At 53.0% G+C, this 21,146-nt stretch overlaps 1 protein-coding gene across 12 annotated transcripts in view; it reads left to right on the top strand.

Annotated features, from left to right (window-relative positions):
* MAPT (microtubule associated protein tau) overlaps window positions 1-21,146 on the top strand; it is a 102,573-nt gene that overhangs the window by 68,306 nt on the left and 13,121 nt on the right. For 6 of the 12 annotated variants that reach the window (XM_027081331.1, XM_027081329.1, XM_027081330.1 and 3 more), the window contains 3 exons: window positions 6,240-6,295; window positions 10,180-10,330; window positions 13,293-13,558. In XM_027081331.1, the coding sequence (XP_026937132.1) occupies window positions 6,240-6,295; window positions 10,180-10,330; window positions 13,293-13,558 (473 nt within the window). Of the gene's footprint in view, window positions 1-2,770; window positions 3,570-6,239; window positions 6,296-7,583; window positions 7,664-8,909; window positions 9,108-10,179; window positions 10,331-13,292; window positions 13,559-21,146 lie in introns of all 12 variants that reach the window. The other 6 variants (XM_027081324.1, XM_027081325.1, XM_027081321.1 and 3 more) reach the window with 3 other exon arrangements.

Raw genomic sequence — 21,146 nt, 5'->3', positions numbered from 1 at the left:
GTTTTATTTGACACAGGCCTGCAGTCTGTTCTGAACAAAAACAAGCAGCTTTAGGGAGAGCCGTGTATACAAAAGCACAGCTATTATCTCTCTCTTGCTTTCCTGCTGCAGAAGGAAAACCTCTGGCAGCCTGTGTTCATGACGTACTAAGACAGATAAGATGTTTCAGGATGGAGCTGCCATTGGCTGAGTATTAGGTGTGGGGAGACCCTACCCATCTCACCCCTGCTCACACCAGGGTAGACCTTTCTTCTGTGAGTGTCTCCAGGACCAGGTCTCCCAAGGGAGTGTGGGGACACAAATTTAACACATTAAACTGTGTTTTCCCAAATATTTTTTACCTTGGACCCACCCCCGGTGATTGCTATGTTTCATATTTACTGAGCACTTTACAGTCTTCTGGGAGCTGAATAGAATGTTCTCCCAGCCTGGCTCCTTCCTCCGGGAGTGCAATGGCATGAGCTAAGGTTCCTCACACACGCATGCACACGCACACGTGCACACGTGTGCTGTACTGTCATCTGTTGGTAACTTCTCAGGCTGTGTTTGGTGCCCTTGTTTCTATTTAATGAGGGGCTTTAAAGTCCTGCAGCATATCAGAGTACAGTAACATCCACATCACGAGCAATTTCCAGGAAGCTCTGGAGGAAAGCTTTTCCCAGAAGGCGCTGGAGACCTGGCCCGTCAGTGGGTGTTAAGGACCGGCAGCTGCTGCCGCTTCTGGTCTGTTGAGCAGTGGGTTGGGAAGAAGAGGCACTGAGGCACCTGCTCAGGCTGCCTGCTGCCCAGCTTGTTTCCTCCTTCTCTGTCGTTTGGGCGGTTCTTCCCCGAGACTGACCAAGGGCCCCCGTGAGGTGCCTGTAGACCCCGCGGAAGGTGGAAATCAGCACGTTTTCCTGACACGCCTTCATGTCCTGATCCCTGGCCTTGTGGCAGGCTCTGTGGCGGTGCTAGGAACACGATATGAGTGAGATGGTGAGCTCAAGGCCCCAGTGTAGGGGTGAGAGGTAAGGGTGAGCCGGGCCTCTTGATAAGGGTCCAGTGGGCAACTGCAAGGACTCCGACTGGGTTGGGGCGAGAGGGACGTGTTACCCATGCGTGTGGACACCTGTGTTCTCCCACCTCCTTCCCCTCCCCTCATCCAGTCTCTTTCTCTTCCAAGACCCCCAATCCTTTGCGGTTCCAGATTTTGTTTAGAGGAGAGCCATGAAGTTGTTCTGGAACTAGGTAGGATGTTTGAAGAGTTGGGAGTTAAAACAAATACGGAATGTTTATTAGGAGAACCAATGAGCATACGACTACTGTCCTTAATACACAGATACTTTTTTTTTTTTAATTTATTTTTGGCTGTGTTGGGTCTTTGTTGCGGTGCGCGGGCTTCTCACTGCGATGGTTTCTCTTGTTGCGGAGCACAGACTCTAGGCGCGTGGGCTTCAGTAGTTGTGGCATGCAGGCTCAGTAGTTGTGGCTCACGGGCTCTCGAGCACAGGCTCAGTAGTTGTGGCGCACGGGCTTAGTTGCTCCGCTGCATGTGGGATCTTCCCAGAGCAGGGATCAAACCCGTGTCCCCTACATTGGCAGGCGGATTCTTAACCACTGCGCCACCAGGGAAGTCCCAATACACGGATACTTTAAGGAGGGATTCACGTGAATGTCGCATGAATGAAGCAGAAAAAAGGGCAGTGTGCCCTCCATCCACCGGGTTGGCACATGGCAAGTGGTGTGATAGGGGTGAAGCAGTGGTCCCCGTGGGCCGCACATGTCTTTGCCGTGCAGACCACCTTTACTGCCACGGTGGTCGCCTCACCTCGTGCAGAAGGCTGTCCATAATCCACGATCCGGATGCACCTGAACCATGTTTCTGTTTACTGGGGTCTCATGGCAGGTCTGGTAGTAAAGACTTGAGCCCTGATGTTGATACGTTTTGGGCTTTTCAAATCTGTCAGGGTGGGTTTGTAGGCACCTGCTGGTTTCAGTCAGCAAAGAGAGAGAAGGAGAGGAAAAGAGACCCTCACTGCGCCCCAGCCAGGTCCCAGCTAGAGGCCAGAGTTCTCGGGGGGCTCGCTGTCCCTGGAGAGGAGGACAAGCTTCGTGGCTGATGGAGTTAGCACGAGGCAGCCCCAGTTAATGACAGGATGCTCGGAGCCCAACCAGACCCACGATGGGCAGAGGGATAATGCTGCCACTAGACGGGGCTTTGGTCCAAAGATGAGAAAACTGAGGCCCAGAGAGGGGAGGTGCTCACTCAGCAAGTTGGTGGCAGATAGACCAAGAGACCTTTCATTCTGAGCAAAGAAAAGTAACGAGGGTGAGCCCAGAGCGTGGGCTCCTTTCTTGGTTAGGTGGGCTTGAGGTGCCGTTTAAATGTCCTTTTCTTCTTCCCAAGTGCGTCCCCTCTCTTAAACACTTAATGCGCTCTTGCTAACCTTTTGCCGCCTCCGCCTCTTCAAACCCAGGGGAGGGGAGAGTTCCGGGCCAGCAGAGGGAAGTGTCTGAGAGGCCCCCTGCTAATGGGCTTAGCTCTCAGGTCCAGCCTGCACACGGCCAAGAAGCTTCTGGGGTCTCCGAGCTGCATCTGGGGGAGAAACAGCCAGAGGCTCCCGTCCTGGCGATCCCTCACCTTTCCCAGCATCATCCTGTCTGCCAGCCGCCTCTCCCACCAGGAGGCCCTCAGGAGCCCCACCAGGAGTGGGGACCAAAGCGAGGGGAGCAGGCCGAGGAGGGGCTGGCCTTTCTGAAGCCCAGCTACCCTGGATGTCTCCAGACGGAGCCTGGGAGTGTCAAGGTTGTCCAGGAAAGCTTCCTCAGGGAACCAGGGCGCCGTGGAGGTGAGGCCATGGACCCTGGGACCCCAGGTCTGACCTGCCAGCATGTGTCTGACATGCCTGGGGCTCCCATCCTGCCCGAAGGCCCCAGAGAGGCCACACACCAGCATTCGGGGCCAGAACCTGAGGATGCAGACGGCAGCCGCTGCGGCTCTGAGCTGCTGGAGTGCCAGCTTCTGGGAGACCTGACCCAGGAGGGGCCGCCTCTGAAGAGGGAGCAGGGCAAAGAGAGGCTGGGGGCCGAGGAGGTGGATGAAGACCAGGACACTGACGAGTCCTCTCCCCAGGACTCCTTTCCCTCCCAGGCCTCCCCACGTCTGCAGAGCCCCACCACCCGAGGCGGGCCAACCCCCGACGCAGTTTCCGGAGAAGCCCCTGGGATCCCTGGTTTCTCAGCCATGGGTGCCACCCCCCTCCCTGTCGATTTCCTCTCTAAAGTTTCTGCAGAGACCCGGGTCTCAGAGCCCGATGGGCCCGGGGAGGGGCCCCCAGCGGAAGGGCACGACGAGCCCCCCGAGTTCACGTTCCACGTGGAAATCAAAGCCAATGTGCAGAAGGAGCAGGGACCTTCGGAGGTGGATTTGGAAGGGGCTGCAGTTCCTGGGGCCTCTGGAGCAGAGCAAGAGCCCTGGGGCCCCTCTGAGGGCGAGGACACACAAAAGACTGCCCTTCCAGAACCATCTGAAAAGCAGCCTGCAGCTGGTCTGCCGGGGAAGCCCGTCAGCCGGGTTCCTCAACTCAAAGGTCTGTGTCTTGAGCTCCTTTGCTCCTGCCCGGCGACCTTGTGTGCCACCCAGGCTGCGGGCACTGCCACTGAGCTTCCGGCCCCTCCTTGGTTCCTGCCGCTTCCAAGGCCCCCGGGGGACAGCCACCAAACCGGCCACTGGGCCTCTGCTCACCCTCCCGCCGCCTCCTGCCCTCCAGGCTCCTCTCACGCTTGCCCGCCGTTTTGCATGTCACCAACACCCCCGCCCCATGCTTTCTGCCCCGTTCGCTTCTCTGGCCACTCGATTTATCCACAAGGTTCCATCGGCCCGCTGGAGGCTGGTGGGCCGCGCCCCACAGAGAGCATAGCAGCTCCTTCCACTTCGGAGGGCTTGTTATGTGTTTCAGATTCATTGTCTAGAACCCTCCCAACCCTCCCAAGTGGGCATAATTAGCCCCACTTTGCAGATGAGGAAACTGAGGCTCGGAGAGGTAAAGTACCTTGCTGAAGGTCACTGAGTATTAGGTGATGGAGCCAGGTTCGGAATCCAGGTAGGTCTGCTCCGAAAGGCCCTTCCTTCCCTATACACCACAGTGCCTTCCAGAAGGTTCTGAAGTGTGTCCTCCTAGCCCGGAGACTCAGAGGGCACGTGCCTGTCTTCTTCGGCTCTGTCAGTGGACAACACATCACATGTAGCAGGCGACACACACAAGCATTTGGAGGTGGCCCAGAGTCCCCACCCCCACTCCACTCCACCCTGCCTCGTGGCAGGATAGACAGTGAGCAGAAACAAAAACTGCCTGTGGAAGAAAACACCTCCTCCTCCCTCAGCAGAGCCCAGCCAGTCCCTGTGCTGGGATCGCAGGGGTCTCAGCCCTGGCTCAGTCTTGAGCTCTGGGAAGCGTCACTGCGGCAGCCCTTCAGGAGCTGGAGAGATGGGAGGGGAGGTTCCTAAGGGTCAGGGTCTGTGTCCTGTCAGTGAGAGGACAGTTTCTACTCCAGAGGGGGCCTCATGGATGGCCACAAGTCGAGCGCATTCATATATTTAGGTCCTGTAGCATTTTAGAATTATTTGCGGGGCCCAGAAATTGAGGTTACTTAAGCTGTCAGTTGCAGACATCTGTTAAATGTGGATTACAGCCTACTCGTCGTGAAAACTTTGAACTGTTATAGATAAAGGAACCTGTATTTAAAATTTAAGTCAGAGAAAGAGTCCTACTTTAAAATATCCTAAACTCCAAAATAGTATGGGACAAAATACAGTGACTTGACAGATTACAACAGTGTTTCCTGAAGTGGCATTTTATTGAATACTGGTCCACTGGATGTTGATAGGTGTGTAAAGGGAAAAAAGATTTCCATGGTCCAATTAGTTTGGGAAAAAAAACAGGTGAAACAAAGTTAAACAGGGTTTGCTGCAGCAGGACTTGTCAGAGCCTTTAATATTCTAATGTACATTATGACCCTCTGAGAAGGACACATGGTATGCATTTCCCCCGTTCGCCAGTCAGCACTGGGAAATGCTGATCTAGCAGACGCTTTTGTTGTGACATAGATGATGATGGTCACTGGGGCAAAAGATGTGAACCAGGTCCACCTGGGGCTCTTATTAAAATGCAGATTCCCAGGCCCCACCTTAAGCTTACTGTCTCAGAGTGAGCCCGGGATTCTGTATTTTAGGAATCTCTCCCAATGGGGTTCTGCTGCATAGTAAAGTTTGAAAACCTCTAGGCTAGGTCATCAGTGCTGGTCACTCTAGAAATCTGGTCTCTAGTAACCAGTGAGATGCTCCAACCAGCCGCATTGTCCCTGGAGCAGGGAATATACAATATTGAAGCCAAAGACAGAAACCTATAACTAGTCTTCAATAATGAATGCCAATAACAGGAGTGAGTTAGAGGTGACACTGGTAGACAAGTGGATTGGTTTCACCAACGGGTGTGGCTTTCCAAACACAAAAGCTGTCAATGGTTTGGTCCTAAAATCCAGAGGTTATCTGTAGGATGTTTGACAGTAGCTAGATTGTTGCTAGCTTGGAGAAATGGCAACATTAGTCCTCTTGGTAGAGCCTGTAAGTGGTGAGAAGACCCTCCAGGGTTGGGTCAAGGGTGGAATGGGCTTGTCAGAGAGCCAGCTGGGGCTGGTCACCAAAGCCTCCATTAGTGAGGGGCGGGCTCTGGGAAAACAGCCTACACCCCTTGGCCCTTGAATGAGCAGAGGGTCCTGCAGGGACCGGAGCCTGGCTGAGCTGCCCCATCCGTGGCCCTGGGTTTTCCAAATGCCCCTCCTTGGAGTGGGGTTGGCCCCGGCTGTGGGAGGCTGACCCCGACAGAGACGGGAAGGGAGCCTGTGAGAGGTGGTCCTGTACTGTCTACCTTCCCTGATGGCCCCTGTGCCAACGTATGCCCGGAACAGTTTCCCCTCTGCATGTCCCTGCCCTCGGCCAGCCTGCTGCCCCCTCTTGTCAGGGTGCTCCAAGCAATGACTCCAGTGTGCTGTGTTGATACTAACAACGAGAACCTAACAGATTCGAGGGGAAAGAAAACCAGCTGGATTTCCACTGGCCCAACTGAGCAAGACATGTTGTATGGATCCCGAGAAGTCAGCTCTGCTCCGTCGGGCACTTTGTGAGCTGTGCTCATGGGTGTAACGTACATGGGTGTAACGTACATGGGTGTAACGTACATTCTCGTTTTATATTTCATCAGCTCGCATGGTCAGTAAAGGCAAAGATGGGGCTGGACCCGAGGACAAAAAAACCAAGGTAAGCTGACAAAACCATGAAACCTCTCTGCTGCCGTCAAGTTGATCAAGAAGCCATGCTTTGTATCTGAATTAATCTTTACATATAACATGGGGAGAGCGTTTGTCCCTGAAGTACAACTGTCATTCCAAGTGCTTTGTGTTTTTATGCAAACGTTTAAAATTCTAGCATTTATCCCTGGACACTTGGGCCAGGGAAGGGCAGTCAGCAAGTTATGAATTAATTAATGCTAATTGTAGTTGCATCAGCGTAGTTTGAATTAAGACGTTCACGGTAAATGAAGGTGTGTTAGAATTTTCTGCAATGAAGTTTGAAATTTGCGCGTTTTACACTTCCCGCTACAGGTCTAGGCTCAGCAAATATGTATCTATATACATACACGCACACAGATATATTTAAGATATATCTAGAAAATACCATTTCCTTAGGGGGCTGAGGGAGTACTGAGCAAGAAGGAGATCTCCAGCCTGAGGCGGAGGGTCCTGGAAAAGCCCTAGAAGAGCGGACCTGTGAGGCAGGCCGAGAAGGAAACATGAAGGGGGTTGGTGACGTAGGAGTGAGAAGAGGCGTTTTAAGGAATAGGAGCAGCGCAAGCAAAGGCCCCGGGGGCATGAGGAGACTGGGGAGCTCTGAGCAGATCGGCTTAGTTGCTGCCGAGCTCGGAGTGGGGCTGACACAGGCTGGAGGAGGGAAGCCTGACACACACCCTACATACTGAGCGGACACGGCCATGATGCCGTGGGCGCCGTCCTGAAATCCCGCCAGCCGGTCTTCAGAAACGCCCCGAGGACCAGAAAATGAAGCAACTTGCTCGCCACCGAAACCACACCCGGAACAGTGTGGTCCTTCTCAGGCTCCCTTTCAGCTGTAGTTTACTCTCCTCCGTGACTGTGCATCTTGGAAAAAGCTCCTGTAAATGCATGGTAGTGTTTTGCCAGGAAACCCTCACTGGGGCCCTAGATGAAGACCTGTTTTCCTTAAAGGCGTCTCAAATGTCCCATATGTATGCTGCCTGAAACGCCTGGGTCTCAATCAGTCCTGGAGGCCTGATGGAGTCCCCAGATGCAGAATGAGGCCCCAAGAGTTCGGTCACGTGTGTTGAGGGTCGCTGCCCAAAGTGCCTGCCCTAGAGGAAGTCGGCTTCGCCGTCAGGACTCTGCCCATCAGTGGGGCAGCAGAGGGTCCTGCGGGAACTTGAGGGAAGGCAATAGCTGCTTGCCAGTCGTGAAGCCCATTCAGGGGAATCGCGTCCTCATGCCGGCATGCATTCTGTTCACTCATCCATCAGGAAGCCGTCCCTGCCCTGGAGCTGCTCACAGCCTCACAGCAAGGGATAAGATCTCTCACGAACCTTGGCCACTTGGCCAGGTAGGGAGCAGTGCCAGGGGAGGGGGACCTCGCGCAGCTGGGGAAGGAGGGGTTGCCAGTACCCACCCTCGGCTTTTCTTGTCAGCGGCCCCAGAGCTTCAGCCCGCATCCCTCCCCTCACCCCCGTGCTCCATCCCTTTCGCTCTCGTCCTCCCCAAGGCTGGCAGCAGAGAGGGTCTCAGCCACCTTAGTGATGAACCCCAGTAACAAAGTCTCTGGTCAGGACCCTGCTCTGTAGCTCTGACATCCTCCTTGGAACACCTCTGGGCTTGGCCTCTTGGTTGTATTCCTGAAGGCATGGCCCTTCCCCCTCCCAGGCCACCCTTCCCTACCAGGGCCACATATCCCCGTCCAAGGCCCCCGGAGGCCATCTAGACAAACCGCAGGTGTCGGCCACCGTCCTTCACGTGCTCTCATCTCCGCGAGGCCAGACAGCTCACAGAGCCCTGTCCCATTGGCCGCCTGGCCCACCCAGCCTATTTCCTTAGGTGGACCGTGGCCAAGAGTAAACAGTGGCCAGATAAGATTCACCAGACAGTGTTTAGCTTCGAGACTTTATACAGAAAGTGTGTGTGTGTGTGTGTGCACGCGCATGCACGTGTATGTGTGTGTGTGTGTGTGCGTGCGTGCACGCGCGTGATCTAAGTGGTGTCAGGCAGAATCTTCAAGACCTGGGGCAGGCACAGTTCTCTTTTTAGCAAGGACGATTCTATCGGTGCGGTGGGAGAGGGCCAGGAGTTAGGGGGCCAGCATGAGCTCCCCACCTGGAATTGAGCAGAACCTGGGGCACTTCTGACCCATGACACATTGGAGGTGTTTTCTTGAGAAACATCCTAAGAATCACGTACTTTTGGCGACCTCCATGAACTCTTTGGGTGCGAGACACCTTTAAACCAGTGGTCTCCAAAGGGCAGCGCTGAAGTAGAGCCAATGGGCTGGAGAAAGAACGTACCAGAAAGTCTATCCATTGTCCAAGGTCTGCCACATGCAAGTTTCATAACGTTCATCATATGTTAGCATCATAGTATATGTATTAGCGGATGCATAACTGCAAGTACATGAGATGCATGGTCACTTTCTGTTCTTCCTGATGAGAAGGACTGATGAGGGTGCGTGATCCAGTTTGGCGATCACGGCTTTAAACCATTACCTGTTTACTTATTTGTAGTCACTGTCTTTTTTTCCGTTTGTTCATTTCTCCCATGTGCTGACTTTTATTTTGATTTTATTCATGTTTATGTTTAAGACATCCACACCTTCCTCTGCTAAAACCTTGAGCCATAGGCCTTGCCTTAGCTCCAAACGCCCCACTCCTGGTAGCTCAGACCCTTTGATCAAACCCTCCAGCCCCGCCGTGTGCCCAGAGCCATCTTCCTCTCCTAAACACGTCTCTTCTGTCACACCCCGAACTGGCAGTTCTGGAACAAAGGAGATGAAAGTCAAGGTAAGGAAAGCACCTTTGGAAAGAATGAGGCTGCTCTACTGTGGTTTTCGAGTGTATGCTTTTCTAGCTGCAAAGACCTTTCTTTGGATAAGCTCTTACCTAGAAGCGCCACATGGAACAGTTAAATTTCTGGCTGAAACAAGGAAAAGGAGGCACCGTGCCATCCTTCTTGGCGCCCCGTCGGCCCTCGTGGCAGCGGGCCCTAAGCTACCGGAGGGGACCCCGGCTTGGAAATCGCCACTCTGTTTGGGTTCCTTTGTCCATTTCTGACTTTGGTAACCGGGGGGTGCTTCCAGGTTGCCCTCATTTTGGGTCGGACAGCATCACTCTGCAGCCATGCCTGTCCCACCAGTTTACTCCTTCCTGAACCATCTCGTGGTCCTCAGTTCATGTCAGTTTCTTCTTTGAGTTTGTGTTATATGTCAAGGTCATCAACTGGGTCCCCAGACCCAGTCATTGTCCCCAGTCAGCTGACTGTGCTTGTGCGCCTGTGCTCCACCTTTGGCCAGTTTGCTAATTGACGCTGGTGTTTACCCGCCAAGGGCTCTTAGCACACCTGAGGTGGTACTGAAGCCTGAGGCTTGTTTGGGAGAGAACAGGAGGATAGGGCCGAGCTCTGTTAGCCCTCTCGGTCCGTTTCAACAAACTGTCTCCTTGTCCCTCTGAAACTAACCACCACCAGTCAGATAAATCCCTAAGGGAGTCAGAGAATGGTGTCCACGTAGGAAGAGTCTACAGATGTCCTGCCTGCCGACACTGGTTGGATGGTGAACTCGATCATTGCTGTAAGCTCTGTTGACTTTTTATTAAATACGTTAGCTCAGCTCTTGCAGAGAACTCATGTAAAATGTCCCTCCAGGAGGAAAAGGTAGGCATTTGGGAGGGGCTGTGGATTTGTGTGCCCAGCAAACCCTCGTCATTGTAGAGGACGTTTGTTGTATCTGGCTGGCAAAGTGTCACCCCAACCTTAGCCTCATTTGGAGTCACGGTGGTTGAATGGGGCTGGCATTGACACCGGGTGGCAGGAATCTTTCCTAGTCGTAAAAACCACTCTACCATGCTTCGTTTACAGGGGGCAGATGGTAAATCTGGAACGAAGATCGCCACACCCCGGGGAGCGGCCCCTCCAGGCCAGAAGGGCCCGGCCAACGCCACCCGGATTCCAGCAAAAACCACGCCCACCCAGAAGACCACGCCCTCCCCGAAGACCCCACCGGGCACGGGTAAGAGGGCTGTTCTCTGGAATCCAAGTCGGGGGAGAGCTCGCTGTGGAAGCCCTGACAGTTCAGCTCTGGTAGCTGATCGACGCCTGCAGTTTACTGAGCACTGAATGTTCATTTTCTAATTCTTTTAATTTTCTGAGCTAGATATTGAATCCCCACTTTTTACCATGAAGAAATCGAGGCTCGACTAAGTCTAACCAGACTTTTAAGCACGAGGAAAAAGCAGCCGTAAGACTAGTAACTGACGGAAAAGGGGCTTCTCTGAGATCCTTGGACCCCACGTCCAGGGCCCCTGGGAGGTGTTTTTCAGTCCCCAAATGAGGGTTAGGTCACTATAGGTGACCTCACACAGGGCACGGCCCCTGCTAACTTGCTGGGATGTTAGGGACCCTCGGACAGAACCTAAGAATCTTAGCTAAGCAGTCACACCCTGGGCCCGTTCCCCCGGGCTCCTGTGAGTAAAACCCACTCGGTTTTGAGTACCAGGCAAGGCTTCACTTGAGCCATCTTGCTTCCACTGGGGACAGCCAGGCTGAGTGCCCCTGTCTCACTGCCCTGGGGACTGTCCCAGGAAACTGGGTTTAGATTGTGCGTGACTCGGGGGGCGTCTGGCCTGCGCTGGCTCAGGGGCCCCGTGGATCTTACATGGGCTGCGCACGAGGCCTGGGCGGGTGCCACGGGGCCTCTGCTGCCCCTTGGCCCCGGGGTGGCCGCTCAGAGCCCTTGTCTGCTGCGTGTCTTGGCTGTGATGTTTCTCGAGGTTGCCGTAGAGTGGGGCCTGCACGGACACCCGCTCTCTGAGGCCCGTACGTTGGTTTTTCTCCCGCAGGGTTTTTCCGCACGTATATGATACGTATGGTACGGGGTAACTTCCAGACTTGTGACTGGGATTTTCACATGATTTTGACGCTGCTTTTTTTCACTGGTCATCGTGCCAGTTGGTTCACGCAACTGGATCATAACTAGAAACAAGAACGTGTGCTTCTCTTTGGATCTTACCTGCTCTTGGGTGGACAGATCTCCCCCAAGTTGGCCTTGTTTCCTGCCCGATGGAGCCCCTGGCCCCGTTCCCCGCCTTGCTCGCCTCTGTGGATGGCCTGGCTGGGCATGACTGGGCGCCCATAAAAAAACACTCATTAAGGCCTCTTTAAGCTCGATGATAACGAGGCTTTCTGTGGATTTTTCTTTTTAAGCTGCGAAGCAAGTGCAGAAAAAACCACCCCACGGAGGGGCAAAATCTGAGAGAGGTAATTCTGAGCCTGCTCCACCCGCAGGGTCATGCCTTTGCGCGCGTGCCTCTTGGGTGGCTTAGGTGTTTAGAGCCGGGAGGACGTGCTTCTGAAACGTAGGTGTCCCACGTTGAGCCTGACGTCGGCACAGTCAGAATTCCTGCTCCTCTCTTCGTGTGCTTTGTGCGGATGTGTCTGTCCAACGGGCCGTTCTAATCCTGCGTGCTCTCGCTGCAGCCGAGGGCTGTGGTGGGCCCAGGGGAGGATGTGCCTCGAGCTGATACGGGGGCTGGAGGTCTGCACTGGCCCCAACCAGGTTACACGTGAGATCGCGCCGGCATCCTGTGGGTGACGGTCACTGTGCTGGACCCGGGGAGGTCGAGTAACTTGCCTAAGGTCGCTCTGCAATTCAGTGGCGCAGAAAGAATCTGAAGCCACCACCAGGTCCACCAGCCAGCCTGTGTGCCTGGGGGCAGAGGGTGGGGGCACCGAGCCCTGCCTGCAGAGCTTGGCACCGTGAGGGAGTTCCAGCGGACACGGAGACTCCGCTCCTTCTCCCCTCGGCAAGAGAAGTTGTCGCTTCCAGCAAAGAGCTGCCCTTCTCCAGCCTGGGGCCCGGCAGGTCCCTGTTTGGTACAAATGGTTCCTGGGGCGGGGGCATCAGCCACCCTCAGAGCTGGAGCCCAGCGTCCAGCCCAGTGCCTCTCAGACTCGAGTCTGCTCAAGAATCCCTGGGAGCGTGGGAAGCACCAGTTTTGCAGGCCCCAGCCCTAGAGATTCTGTCCTATCAGGTCTAGATGGGGCCTGGAGATCTGCATCTTACAGGTCCCACTCCTCCGTGGTGGCTCCGGAGATTCTGATGCAGGGGTGCCTGGGGCCACACTTGGTGAAACACGAATCCAAGAGGCAGACGGAATAGCCAACTATTAAAGTGTGATGGGGGATGAGAAGTGCAGGAAGAGACGCATGTTGGGGAACCCAGGGCTGTTCCGCTGGGAGAGGGGTGGGCCCAGCGGCCTTCCTGGAGGGCTTGGCGCCCACATTGCACCTGGAAACGTGCACTGCTTTTTGCTGCGCATCGCTTTGGTGGGGAGAGGGTTCTCGGGAGGGCAGGGCGGCAGGAAGTGGCATGGCTTGTTTGGAGAGCCAGGGACAGATAGACACGAAGCAGGTATACCATTGTGGAGCCCAGGTACCATAGAGGAGCTGGGAGTTTGGATGGGGTCTGAGGGAAAAGGGGCCTTGAACTTGGAGAACAGCTTAAAATTCACCCTGTGGTTAAAGAGTCCAGTGGATCCAGATGGGCCCCTGGCCCACCATTGCATTGCCCTTATTCAGGGCACAGGCCATGTAGCCCTGCCCGGCCTCACTCACTGCAGGCATTACCATTTTTTCCTCTGAGCTCAGAGTGGGTAAGTGACTTGTCTGAGACCACACAGCTCGCTGGAGCCTCTCCTGGCCCCAGGGCCACAGGGCAGAGTCGGGCCCCCGCTAGGGGGTACTGGGTGGTCCTTGGTGACCACTCTGTTGCTTCTCTGGGAAGCAGGATATCTCTGTCGCAAAGCAGCACGGCTGGGAAGTGGAGGCGTTTCTCTAGAAATGGGCAGCCTCCTGCTGGTGTGACTGAGCTTCTGACCTTGTTTCCACGTGCCTGATCCAGCCCTGAGTCTGGGAACGGACCCCAGGACAGATAGCCCTTTGCTAACTGGCCTCATGCCCTCCTTCCTTTCCAGGTGAATCTGGGAAATCCGGGGACCGCAGTGGCTACAGCAGCCCCGGCTCCCCAGGCACTCCGGGCAGCCGGTCCCGCACCCCTTCCCTGCCGACCCCGCCCACCCGGGAGCCCAAGAAGGTGGCAGTGGTCCGCACTCCACCCAAGTCGCCGTCTGCAGCTAAGAGCCGCCTGCAGACCGCCCCTGGGCCCATGCCAGACCTGAAGAACGTCAAGTCCAAGATCGGCTCCACGGAAAACCTGAAGCACCAGCCGGGAGGCGGGAAGGTAAGGGCGTGCAGAGGCTGGCTGTGCAAGAGGAGGCGGGTGGGTCCCCCGCAGCTGGGCTGGAGGCGGGCGAGCGGCTCTCCTCCCACCACCAGCCTGGGTCCCCCCGCCCACCCCCCATAGCACAAGCACCTCCCCGGCCTCTTCAAGGAAAGACAGTAGGTTACTGTTCGGTTCTTTACTGGGGTCACCACCAGGCCGTGAGTGCCCTGCTCAGGGGAGAGAAAGTACCGGTTCTTCCCTTCCTCACTTCAGCCCTTGCTGATTGGACGGATCTGAGGTGACAGGCTTGTAGCTCCGTGACCTGGCGGTTCTCAAAGTGGGTGCCACAGGGGTTCCCTGGCTGCCTTGTGTTTCGAAAATGAGACAACCGGTCCATAGGTGGGTGTGTCTCTGGTGTTGGTTGGACATTTGTTTAGGTCCCAATTCTGGGGAAATTCGTGATTCTGTTTTGAACACCTGATTCTTCCAGGGACGAATAGGTGCTCATGACATTTCTGGGTCTCCCAAAGTTGGAGAAAATGAGCTTCCAAGGGCCAGAGGTGGAGAGAAATGGGGATGGCCTGGGCCGTCTTCCTCCTCTTCTTGACCCCATCCCCCGTTGTATGAGTTTCCTAGGGTTGACATACGAAATACCATGGCCTGGGCGGCTTATACAACAGAAATGTAACGCCTCATAACTCCGGAGGCTGCAAGTCCAAGATCAAGGTGTCGGCGGGGGTCGTGTCTTCGGGGGCCTCTCTCCTTGGCTTGTGGGTGCCGCCTTCTCCCCATGGCCTCACATGGTCCATCTCTGGGTGTCGCTGTGTCCCAGTCCCCCCCTCCCATGAGGACACCAGTCATATTGGATTAGGGCCCCCCCTAATGAGCTCATTTTAACTTAATGAGCTCTTTAGAGACCCTGTTCCACATACAGTCCCATTCGGAGGTGCTGGGAGTTGGGACTTCAGCGTGTGGATTTTGGGGGACACGATTCAGACAATAGCAGTCCTCCCCCACCAGCACAGGGTGGGGAACAGAGAAGGAAGAAGGGAGGCAGGAAAGGGATTGGAGGACCAAGACCCAGCTCTTGTGTTGGGCCTTCCAGGCTGGGCCGTTTTTGGGGCAGCGAGCCTCCTGGTGGGCAGGGGCCAATGTTTCCCTTTCAGTCGGGACCCCCAGGTGGGGCCTCCGCACTCTTGATTTTATTAATCACTCTTGTCTGGGGCCTGGGTCACCGTGGAGGGAGGGTGTCTCGGAGCACCTTTGGTCCATGTTGGTGCCATTGCCTGAAACCGTGCACTCTGCTTCCCGTGGAGCCTCAGGGACCCCTGCTGGCCTTTCCCATCCTTGGGACCCGAACGGTCCTGCCCAGTGGGGAGGTCTGGGTGCCTCTCGGGGTCTCATCGCACTGGTCTTTGGGCCACAGTGCTGGGCCTGAGCCGTGTTTACCTTCCTGAAGTGTTTGCTGTGCTTCGTAAAGATGCCTGTCTCCTTCCAGAAGGGACTCTGGCGCAGCTGGCTGGGGCGCTGGCTTGAAGTTGACCCCTCTGTGAGGCTCTGGGGGCAGAGGGACCCCCAGGGAGAGGGTTTCCAAGGTGATGGGATGTTTCCCACTGGCGTTCGCACCCCTCCCTCAACGCTGTGGGTGTCCTGTGTGTGCCCTGTTTTCATAGCACAGAGCATTTGCCTGTTTTGAAAAATGAAAAACAAAGCCCCACACGGCCAGTTCTGCACCACTGAGAAGACTGTGGGGCTGTGACCAGCGTGCTCATCATGGCGAGAGGGAAACCATGACCATCAGTGCCTCCCAGCCTGCGGGGCTCTGTCACACACCTGCAACACCTGCCGGCTGCCCCCGCCCATTTGGCCCCGTTCTGGTAACTCCGCTGAGAACAGCAGTGACAGGGCTGACAGGGAGGAACCCACGCCTCGCACCTGAGCCGCCGGCCCCGAGGGCCAGCGACTTGATGCTCAGGGCGGAAATGGGGAGGGTGCCCCCAGGTTATGGCCGCACCGCGCTGGGGCGCAGACGTGTGTCCATGGCAACTGAAGGTTAAAGAAGAAAAGTGACTTTTCTTGGGGCTTTTTGGGGAGGAGATGTGAGGAAGTGGCAGAAGGGGAGGTAACAGCTTCCCCTTAAATTCCATGGAAAACCTAGAAAATTGTGTGAAACAAAGAAAACCTGACCCATAACAAAGTTCAACACATTAATCTCCGGGAAAAACGACAAGAAAAGGAAAAAAGGCACCTGGGATCCAAACAGAAGGCCTTTTAAAATGACTAGACTGGGACTTCCCTGGTGGCACAGTGGATAAGACTCCGCGCTCCCAATGCAGGGGGCCGGGATTCGATCCCTGGTCGGGGAACTAGATCTCACATGCATGCCGCAACTGAGTTCGCGTGCCACAACTAAGGAGCCCGTGAGCCGTAACTAAGGAGCTGGCAAGCCACAACTAAAGAGCCCACAAGCTGCAACTAAGGAGCCTGCCTGCTGCAACTAAGACCCAGTGCAACCAAATAAATAAATAAATAATAAAATAAAATGACTAGACTGAAGGTCCCTCAAGGTCCCGTGAGATCTTTGGGTCCCTGTGTCCTCTCATTCAGCCCAACATACAATACAGTAAGTGCTCAATCACTGTTTATTCGGCTACAAAAGGGGCAACGAATGCTCCAAGAGTCTGAAGGATAACTCAACTCCCGGAACAGATGACACGTTGAAGAAGGAGAAGCAGGAGATGGTCATGTTTGTAAACCTGCAGAGACTGAAAACCGCAACAGATCACTGGTTGGAAAAAAATGTAAAACATCTGTTTTCTGCTTCGTACATTTCTCTGTTTTCATGATTTGCTACAGTGAACATATATTGCTTGAAGAGTCCAAAACGAAATTACTTTTAAAGGAAAATGCAGATGATCACTTGGCCACTTTAACAGAACCAGCTGGACCCACCAAAGGTGGGGAGGGAAGGAAGGAGTAGCAGTTCTCTTGTGACTGCAAAGGAGAATCACCTGGGGCAGGGAAGGGGGCAGATTCTTTTAAAAATCCTAGTGCCAGGGCTTCCCTGGTGGCGCAGTGGTTGAGAGTCCGCCTGCCGATGCAGGGGACACGGGTCCGTGCCCCGGTCCGGAAAGATCCCACATGCCGCGGAGCGGCTGGGCCCGTGAGCCATGGCCGCTGAGCCTGCGCGTCGGGAGCCTGTGCTCCGCAACGGGAGAGGCCACAACAGTGAGAGGCCCACGTACCGCAAAAAAAAAAAAAAAAATCCTAGTGCCAGAGCCTCTCCCTGGCCCGTGACAATCTTGAGAGGGCCTCCCTAGGGGTTCCCAGTGTGCAGTCCAGGCTGAGACCCCATGGGGAGCTAAGATCCCACATGCCTCACAGCCAAAGCATAAAACAGAAGCAATATTGTAACAAATTCAGTAAAGATTTTAAAAATGGTCCACATCAATCAATCAATCAATATTTTAAAAAAGAAAAAAATGGATAGAAATACAGTTGTGACTGGAGGTGTCACAGTAGATATTAGTAAAGTAAAAAGATAAAAGGACAAAGAAAGTCCATGTAATTGAAAGGGGAAAATGAACAAATGTCAGGAATTAAACTGGGCCAAGGGTTTATCTGTTAAGAGTCCAGATATTATGTCAATAATCTATTTAGTCCATAAAGAAAAACACCTATAAATATAGAGAAGCAGAAATTGCTTCTAATCTCTAACCTCATTGTGATACACCAGAACTTCACTGTGTGCATATCACCAGTATGACCACAAATGCTTGGGAATTAAAAACCTTTCCTTTGTCACTGCTCATTCAGTTTGGAAATGAAAATGCCTTTTCCAAGTGCCTTGATAACAAATGCCATAAATTATGTGGTGATGCCCCCAAATTGTACTTAGAACGAACTCATAATTTTAAATGCTTTTATTATTTTAAAAACTTAATGATAGCAGCATATATGTTCTTATTGGAGGGAAAAAAGAATACAAGAAAAGAATAAGAATACAGAAACAAAGATAAGAGCAGAAATAAATTAGAAAACAACATAAAATAGCACCAAAAGCTGGTTCCTTCTCTCTTTCCTTTATTCATTGATACAACATTCCTGCGGCACCTCTGAGCGCCAGGCCCTGTGCTGTGAGAGTTTCTGCCCCCAGGCCCAGGCAGGAGAGAGAGACACATGAGCGTATAAAAAAGGGCAAGAGGAGAGGTTGGCCAGGGAAGCATATGCAGGAGGGGGCAGCCTGCAACCATCGAGGGTCCCCCATACTGAGGGTCGCCTGTACTGCTGTCACCCACACTGAGGGGGTTACCTGCACCCTCAAGGATCACCATACTGAGAGTCACCTGTGTTGTGGAGTGTCACCCACAATATCAGTTGTTACCAAGTCAGAGAAGATAGGACAGACCCTTGTTTGGGACCGTCATTGGGTCTTTGAAAGGAAAGTCCCCCACGTAGAGTGCTGGAGACACAGAAGAGAGAATAGTGGGAAACTGCACCTGGAGATACTCAGAGCAAAAGCAAAATAAAGCTAAAACTGGTACCAGCTGGGGTAGCAGAAGGGCGTGGGTTAGGGTGGAGCTTTGTTCGTTCACGCGAGAGCTTTGGAGAGTTAACAGCTGATAGAGGGAGGTCCCTGCTGGGTGTGCTGTGAACCAGCTCTGTGTTTGCCCCGACAGGACAGGATAGGATGGAGAAGAAAGAGAGTAGTGGAGAGCACCCGCCGCAGAGCCTTTGGCCTGTCAGTGAGTCACGGAGGGGGAGGTGAATAAGAGGGCAGGTCTGGGCCCAGCCCAGGTGATGGCAGCACCAACCTCAGCAGCGTCTCTGTGTGGTCAGCGGAGAGCACAGAGGTCCCAGGTACCTTCCATCATGAGAGAGAAGGAGCTCATATGGGGCTGAGGCTGCCAGGTAAGGAGAACTGGGGGTATCCTTGTGGCTGCCGAGGTGAGAAGGGACATGCAGAGTCATGACCAGAGCATGGGGGGTGGTCTGGTTGGCTTTGAGCAGATGGAGCTAAAGTCACTTCCTCCGAGGATGTCTAAGGCAGTAGCTGGGATGCGAAGGCCCCGGGCAGGACAGAAACCTGCCAAAGCTGCCAGGCTTGGAAAGCCTTGGGCTGCAATATTCCATGTGGCCACGAGATGGCGATGGCACGCTGCATCTGTCTCCATTCTGGAGAACTGTTTCAAAAATTGGTTGCATCTGTTGAAACTTTGTCTCATTTTTAAAAGTACACATGTAGAACATTTATGTGGAGTAAATAAAGTGAGTCTGTACGTAGGATAGTTTGCTTGTCCTGGGTCAGGGCCAGGCACTCAGCTGCACTTGAGCTGAAGTATCAGGCTGTGCAGAGCCAGGCTGAGAGCCTCCTCTGGGATAGCCGTGTAACTCTGAGACCCTCTGGGCATCTCTCCCTATACACAACATCTGTGTTTCTGGAAAAAAATCTTGTGTAAATCCCATCATTATAAAGAATCTTGGGGCAGTCACTGTTTAAAGGAACAGTATAAATAGTTCTAAAGGTGACTCCCCTATTACTTGATCTCCTGTGTCAGTTCTCAGGCTGACCACCTTGGACTTGAAGAGGAGGCTTGCTGTGGGCGTCCAGTGCCCACCCCAGGTTAAATTCCCACCAGAGCATCCCAGCCCCCAATCCTCAGCACTGGGCCTGTTGGCCCTAGCGAGGCCAAGCCAGGCCCAGCGCCAGGCAGTGCTCGAGACAGGCCTCACCAGGGGTGATCCAAGGACACTGGGCCAGCCTGGAAGCTGCTGGGGTGGGAGTGGTGAGGGCTGGGCGATCTGGAGCACATCAAGAAAGCTGAGCCCAAAAAGAACCAGAACAAGGTCTCATGAGGGTTTGGAACCATCTGGGGTTCTCTAGGAAATGGATTAAACCAAAGTGGACCCGCTCCCAGGCTCACACCACCCCAGCCTCTCCTCCAGGGTCGAACCCTGACCACAGGAATTTATCCCTTGACTAGGAGTCCCCGGGATCAAAAGTTGGAGCTTCCAAAACATTGTTTTTTTCCTTTGGCTCTTTTCAGTGTCTGCCCAGAGCTGAGGCTCAGGATCGTACATTTACTCTAGTTGAGAAATTAAGTTTCGGGATTCCAATTTCATAATACAAACCATTGCCCGTTTTTCTCCTTTCTGTAAATCTACCATTCTGAAAAGGGTTGTTGACTTAATTTGACAACTAACAGTAATTCAGGTCTGCTTTGTAAATATCCTTATGTCTCCTGCCAAATCCCACAAAAGCTCGTTGCCTTTTTTGTGGGATTGGAACAAGAAAAAGCTGCACAGAGAAAACATTTCTGTGTATGTTGCACATCTTGTTATTGCTTAATGGCTCTTGAGTTTTTTTGATGTCCTTGTAAGGATTAATACAGAAAATAAGGCAATCCTCCTTGAAAAATGGGTAAGTTTTCTTTGTCAGATAAGAGAGTTATGTAACCCAACATGTTTTCGCTTTTTGCCTTGGCTTCCAGGAAGCTCAGAGTTAAATGTAATGATCAGTCCTATCATTGTCCGTCCTGATGACCTCCTGTTCTTTTACCATTGTCTTTTCAATCTTCTTGTTTTATTATTTTGTGTGTTGGTGTGTGTTTTCTAATTCTAAACTCCAGTTCTCTTATGAAAGCTGGAAAGTCTGCTTCTGGGACTTATCCAATGGAAAGTTATCAATAAAAAATGATCCCCAAAGCAGGAGTTCATGTGGGACTCCTTAAAATTTGAGGGTGGGATGAAATGATTCAAGGACATTGTGCAGAGGTTGACAGCAACTGCCTACAAAGCAGGGTGAGAAAACCTGTTCTACCTCTTCGTCCCAGCTCAAGCCTGGGCTGAGGCGTTGCCACGCTGTCTCCTATATGGCAGGAGAGACGTCACCGTTCACCTTGAGAGAGTGTTGTTTTTATTTGGTTTATGAGACAACAGGCTTGAGAACAGCTCCGGCAAAATATTGTTGTTACGTAGGTAGCCGTGGCCGCAGAACACCCAGATCTAGATTCCTGTGTGGATTCTGCCGCTGACTTGAGAAAGTCACTGAACTTCTCTGGGCTTTAAATGGCCTCTTCATCAGGAAGGTTGGGGGCGGGCCCGAGGGGATGGCAGGTGAGAAGGGTGACGTGGAATTAGGTATTTATCCAGCCTCTAAATGAGGGATGGTTTTTACATTTAAAAACCAGGGATGTTACAAAGGAAGTATATAAAAATGTCAACGTTTGTACGTTAGAAAAAAAAAATACAACTACTAGCAGAAAAAAAGGACAAAGGAACAATTTTAATCATAATCAAAGAAATGCATAATAAGCCAATAACACAGATCCATTTATTTTAATCAAAGAAATAAGAAAAACAATTTCTTTTAATGCACAATGCTGGCAGCAACATGGTGAAACTGACTTTCTCAACAGTGCTCACAGGAGAAATTAATCTGACCCTTTTAGAAAGCCATTTGGAGAGCTGTGTGGAGAGTTTTTAGAGTGTTTGTAACTTTGGCCCAGAAATTGTACTTCTGGCGCTCTGTGCTATGAAAATAACCCACAGAATGGGAGAAACTCCTTGCAGAGCGATGTTCATGATGAGACTGTATTCTTCAAAA

The sequence above is a fragment of the Aethalodelphis obliquidens genome, unplaced genomic scaffold, assembly GCF_003676395.1.
Source record: "Aethalodelphis obliquidens isolate GAN/ISIS:26980383/991018 unplaced genomic scaffold, ASM367639v1 scaffold44, whole genome shotgun sequence".
NCBI classification, from domain to species: domain Eukaryota; kingdom Metazoa; phylum Chordata; class Mammalia; order Artiodactyla; family Delphinidae; genus Aethalodelphis; species Aethalodelphis obliquidens.
Note: the sequence above shows the minus strand (reverse complement) of the source record. Positions and strands in the feature narration are given on the sequence as shown.